At 49.3% G+C, this 6,000-nt stretch overlaps 1 protein-coding gene across 1 annotated transcript in view; it reads right to left on the bottom strand.

The window, feature by feature from the left end:
- The window catches only part of grin1b (glutamate receptor, ionotropic, N-methyl D-aspartate 1b), a 67,071-nt gene that overhangs the window by 52,878 nt on the left and 8,193 nt on the right, over nucleotides 1-6,000 (bottom strand). Inside the window, exons 2-3 of the mRNA XM_078285405.1 lie at nucleotides 5,737-5,857; nucleotides 4,115-4,404 (exon numbers count right to left, since the gene is read on the bottom strand). Of these exons, the coding sequence (XP_078141531.1) occupies nucleotides 4,115-4,404; nucleotides 5,737-5,857 (411 nt within the window). The remainder of the gene's footprint in view (nucleotides 1-4,114; nucleotides 4,405-5,736; nucleotides 5,858-6,000) is intronic.

A 6,000-nucleotide genomic window follows, 5' to 3' on the forward strand; every position in this document is an offset into this window, starting at 1 on the left:
TTACTACAATTTAACCATCTCAAGTGTGTTTATGTTATTTTACTGTCTCAGTTCTGTGTGTTCTAGCTGTGGTGACTGAACTCTCAGCTGTTAACTGAGTTTGACTGAAGCTCCTCAGACGCTTCGTCACTCTGAACAGATTTTCATTTCATTTCCCCTCAAACACATTCATCCATTCATCCATTCATCCATAAAATGAGCCGGATAATGAATATTAACACTGAGCTTTGTGAAGGACGTCTTAACGAGCTGGACACCTCGTTAGCAGAGAGGAGGACAGACAGACAGACAATGAGACAGAGAGAGACAGACAGGCAGACAGACAGACAGACAGACAGACAGACAGACAGACAGACAGACAATGAGACAGAGAGAGACAGACAGACAGACAGACAGACAGACAGACAGACAGACAGACAGGCAGACAGACAGACAGACAGACAGACAGACAGACAGGCAGACAGACAGACAGACAGACAGACACACAGACAGGCAGACAGACAGACAGGCAGACAGACAGACAGGCAGACAGACATGATGGAGCTGCAGCATCAGGAACCAACAGACAAACTTCCAGAAATAAAATCTGAAATTCTCGAGGTTTCAGAAGCAACATTTTACAACATTCCGGTTTGGTGGGTTTGAGAGTTTGGTGGGTTTGGGGGATTTGTTGGGTTTGATGGGTTTGGAGGGTTTGGTGGGTTAGTGGGTTTGGAGGGTTTGGTGGGTTTGGGGGTTTGAGAGTTTGGTGGGTTTGGGGGATTTGTTGGGTTTGATGGGTTTGGAGGGTTTGGTGGGTTAGTGGGTTTGGAGGGTTTGGTGGGTTTGGGGGTTTGAGAGTTTGGTGGGTTTGGGGGATTTGTTGGGTTTGATGGGTTTGGAGGGTTTGGTGGGTTAGTGGGTTTGGAGGGTTTGGTGGGTTTGGGGGTTTGAGAGTTTGGTGGGTTTGGGGGATTTGTTGGGTTTGATGGGTCTGATGGGTCTGGGGGGTTTGATGGTTTGAGGGGGTTGGTGGGTTTGATGGGTTTCGGGGAGTTTGATGGGTTTGGTGGATTTGATAGTTTGGTGGGTTTGGAGGGTTTGGTGGGTTTGATGGATTTGGAGGGTTTGGTGGGTTTGATGGGTTTGGAGGGTTTGGTGGGTTTGGAGGGTTTGGTGGGTTTGATGGGTTTGGAGGGTTTGGTGGGTTAGTGGGTTTGGAGGGTTTGGTGGGTTTGGGGGTTTGAGAGTTTGGTGAGTTTGGGGGATTTGTTGGGTTTGATGGGTCTGATGGGTCTGGGGGGTTTGATGGTTTGAGGGGGTTGGTGGGTTTGATGGGTTTCGGGGAGTTTGATGGGTTTGGTGGATTTGATAGTTTGGTGGGTTTGGAGGGTTTGGTGGGTTTGATGGGTTTGGAGGGTTTGGTGGGTTTGATGGGTTTGGAGGGTTTGGTGGGTTTGGAGGGTTTAGTGGGTTCGGAGGGTTTGGTGGGTTTGGAGGGTTTGGGGGTTTGAGAGTTTGGTGGGTGTGGGGGATTTGTTGCGTTGGATGGGTCTGATGGGTCTGGGGGGTTTGAGGGGGTTGGTGCGTTTGATGGGTTTTGGGGAGTTTGATGGGTTTGGTGGGTTTGATGGGTTTGGAGGGTTTGGGGTTTGAGAGTTTGGTGGGTGTGGGGGATTTGTTGGGTTTGATGGGTCTGATGGGTCTGGGGGTTTGATGGTTTGAGGGGGTTGGTGGGTTTGATGGGTTTTGGGGAGTTTGATGGGTTTGGTGGGTTTGGAGGGTTTGGTGGGTTTGATGGGTTTGGAGGGTTTGATGGGTTTGGAGGGTTTGGAGGGTTTGGAGAGTTTGGTGGGTTTGGTGGGTTTGATGGGTTTGGTGGGTTTGATGGTTTGGTGGGTTTGATGGTTTGATGGGTTTGGTGGGTTTGGAGGGTTTGGTGGGTTTGATGGGTTTGGAGGGTTTGGTGGGTTTGGAGGGTTTGGGGGTTTGAGAGTTTGGTGGGTTTGGGGGATTTGTTGGGTTTGATGGGTCTGATGGGTCTGGGGGGTTTGATGGTTTGAGGGGGTTGGTGGGTTTGATCGGTTTTGGGGAGTTTGATGGGTTTGGTGGATTTGGTGGGTTTGGTGGGTTTGATGGTTTGGTGGGTTTGGAGGGTTTGGTGGGTTTGGAGGGTTTGGTGGGTTTGGTGGGTTTGGAGGGTTTGATGGGTTTGGTGGGTTTGGTGGGTTTGATGGGTTTGGAGGGTTTGGTGGGTTTGATGGGTTTGGTGGGTTTGGTGGGTTTGATGGGTTTGGAGGGTTTGGTGGGTTTGATGGGTTTGGAGGGTTTGGAGGGTATGATGGGTTTGGAGGGTTTCGAGGGTTTCGAGGGTTTGGTGGGTTTGATGGGTTTGGAGGGTTTGGAAGGTTTGGTGGTTTTGGTGGGTTTGATGGTTTGATGGGTTTGGTGGGTTTGGTGGGTTTGGTGGGTCTGGGGGGTTTGGTGGGTTTGATGGGTTTGATGGGTCTGGGGGTTTTGGTGGGTTTGATGGGTCTGGGGGGTTTGGTGGGTTTGATGGGTCTGGGGGGTTTGGTGGGTTTGATGGGTTTGGTAATCAGAGCCTGTTGGGAAGTTTCTCTCCAGTCTGATATCAACAGAATTATAAATCATCAGTAAAACACAGCAAAATCTCCTGACTGAAAAACAGAGGATTCAGAGAAGAGGAGAGAGAGAGAGAGAGAGAGAGAGAGAGACAGAGAGAGACAGAGAGAGAGAGAGAGAGAGAGAGAGAGAGTGATGATAGTGATAGTCGGGGGGGGGGGGGCTTCACCTCCGTAGAGGACATTTAGAAGGAGAGCATGTAGAACTACATTACCCACAACCCCCCTGGAGTGACACATGTGCCCTCCAATACTGAGACTGTCTCCTCTCCTCCCTCTGTCCTTCCTTTCTTCCTTCTTATTGGATGCATCACAGTTTCCCTAAAACTGAACTGAGATCAGACTCCAGTCCCAGCCTGAAACCGACTTCTCTTCGTCTGAAGAAATGTCCATGTAAACATCATGTTCTGATCCCCTGAACCTGAATAAGCTCATAGTCAGTCAGCAGAATCTCATTAAGACACGTGCAGTATTCTGGTTTCAGTCTCATTACTGAAGCGGTTCAGACCGTAAACTCCTGGACCAGGACTCTCTGGACCGCCTGACGCTCCTCTGCCTTCCAGAGGCTGAACCGGTTTCAGAGGAGAAAGAGACCGACAGCAGGAAACAGAAGGAGAGGCCGAAACTGAGCATGCTCAGGATTTAGAGGGAAACGGAGATCGCAAAGTTTTCGGTAAAGTCCGAAACCGTCCGAGTCTCCGGTGATCCTCCTCGGTCCCGCTGACCGGACTTTGCTCCGCAGCCGGAGACAGGAACATGAAGGGAACAGATCTATAAGCAACACATGGAGACACGTTCATCTGAATATCGTCTCCTTCAGAATGAGGACAGCAGACACATTAGTGCTGTCCAGGTGAGCAGAGTCAGTGCGAACTCAGCGTCTCTCCTCTGCTCTCATCTGTAACCTTGCTGTGACCTTGGACCAGACTCACTGGAGCAGCATCATGATGTGAAGCTCTGCAGACCTCCGTCCTCCAGGTCTGATGTTACTGAATATTTTGTCTTTCTGCCTTTGCTTCTCTCACTCTCTCTCCTTCTCTCTCTCTCTCTCTCTTTCTCTCTCTGTCTGACACACACACTTTATTATACACCTTGTGCTGTGTCCTTGTGCTATCACACACACACACACACACTTTGGGCTGTCCCCCATCTCTCTCTCTCTCCCAACGTTTCCCCAGTACCTCTCTCTCAGTGTGTGTGTGTGTGTGTGTGTGTGTGTGTCTCAGTGTGTGTGTGTGTGTGTGTGTGTGTGTGTGTGTGTGTCTCAGTGTGTGTGTGAGTGTGTGTGTGTGTGTCTCAGTGTGTGTGTGTGTGTGTGTGTGTCTCAGTGTGTATGTGTGTGTGTGTCTCAGTGTGTGTGTGAGTGTGTGTGTGTCTTAGTGTGTGTGTGAGTGTGTGTGTGTGTGTCTCAGTGTGTGTGTGTGTGTGTGAGTGTGTGTGTGTGTGTCTCAGTGTGTGTGTGAGTGTGTGTGAGTGTGTGTGTGTGTGTGCACCTGGTTGGAGATCAGGTCCTCGCAGACGGACAGAGCCATCTGGATGGCGTTGGGTTTGTGCGTGACGGAGATGGCGTTCATCTTGAACTTGTCTCTGCCGTACAGAGCGTTGGCCTGGCTCACCGCCTCCTTGAACACCTGCTCGTATCTCTTCTGGCTCAGCACGGCGCCGACGTTCACCAGCCGCGGCTCGCAGCCGCACCGGGCCACCGAGCAGCACTGCAGCACCGCCAGCAGCAGCACGCCGCGCAGCTCCACTGAGGACAGCGGAAGAAGAAGGTTAACATCTACTGAGGAGGAGGAGAAGAAGATTAACACCGTGAAACTTCACCGAGGAGAAGAAGAAAGATAATATGAAGCAGTTCCACTAGGAGGAGAAGAAGAAGAATGTTAACACCACGCAGCTACATGGAGGAGCAGAAGAAGAAGGCTGACACCGTGAAAGTCACTGGGGAGAAGAAGAACGGTAACACACACAGCTTCACTGAGGAGGAGAATGAGGAGGAGGAAGAGGAAGAGGAAGAGGAAGAGGAAAAGAAGTAGAAGAAGAACAATAACACAATGTAACTTCAGTGAAGGAGAAGAAGAAAGAGGAAGAGGGTTTTAGTTTTTAATAAAAAGAGAGGAGAGATCTGATGGAGGTGAAGATGAAGAAAGTGAGGAAGAGGATGGAGGTTTTGCATTAATTAGGCTGTTCAGTTAATTTTACACCAAACAGTGATGAAGATGATGGTGATTTAGAAGAAGAAAGTGATGAAGATGAAGAGGAGAGAGAAACCAGGGTGGAGGTGAGGAAGAGGAGGGGGGGGGGTTCTATTAATTGTTTAGTTATTTAATTTATTTTTACACCGAAAAGTGATGAAGATGAAGATGACGTGTTTCTGAGGAAGAAAGTGAGGAAGAGGATGACGGATTTGTATTAAATAATCATGAATCAGGCTTTTTATTTTTACACCAAAAAGTGATGAAGAGGATGATGTTCATGAAGAAAGTGATGAAGATGGGAAGGGTTTTTTAAAAGATGTGAAGTGACGTGAAACATTTCAGATCAACAGATAAACAGTGAACTCACTGCTGGTCTGGGATCTGCCGTCTGGTCCTCCGGCTCTCCTGTTGATTTCAGATTCAGATTCAGACTCTGATTTAAATCTCAGTCTCTCCTTCAGTCGGAGGTGAATCCGGTCCCGGTGTTTCTCTCCGGTTCCTGCTGATGTGGATCCTGTTGATCCGGTTCAGGCTGAAGCTTGTTTTTGTTTTTGTCGGTTTCTAATTTAGAATTCGGATATTAAACCGTAAAAAAAAAATCCGTTAACGTTGTTTCGTTCAGTTCGTTCCGCCTCGTCTCGTCCGAGTTGGGATTAATTCTCGTTTTTGTCGGTTTTTTGATTGATAATTTGTTGTTTTTGATTCATAAATTACGTATTAAATGATAAATCCCTTGACATTGTTCGTTCCGTCTCGCGCCTCGTCCTGTTGATTCAGGATTTTCTTCTTCTTCTCGCTTGTTTTTTGCCTGAAAAACTGTTTTGTTTTTCAGATTTTAAAATCACATTTTAAATCATAAATCCGTTTAAAAATCCGTCGGTTGTGTCGCTGGTGATGCGCGCGGACTTCCAGATGACCTGATGCTCGCGAGCCGCGGTCTGTCCTTGGATCCTGGACGCTCGAGCCCGCGCCGACAGGGATAAGGATGCGCGCGGCCGCCTGAACGCGGGCACGAGCCACCGCTCGCCTGCCCGCCGGCTGGATGGGAGGATGGGAGCGCGTGCACGTGAATTAATGCAACGCCACGTTTCCGGTCCCCGCGGCCAGGGAGGGACTGGAAATACCAGCACACACACGCGCACACGCACACGCACACACACACACACACACACACACACACA

The sequence above is a fragment of the Centroberyx gerrardi genome, chromosome 8 (assembly GCF_048128805.1).
Source record: "Centroberyx gerrardi isolate f3 chromosome 8, fCenGer3.hap1.cur.20231027, whole genome shotgun sequence".
Lineage (NCBI taxonomy): Eukaryota > Metazoa > Chordata > Actinopteri > Beryciformes > Berycidae > Centroberyx > Centroberyx gerrardi.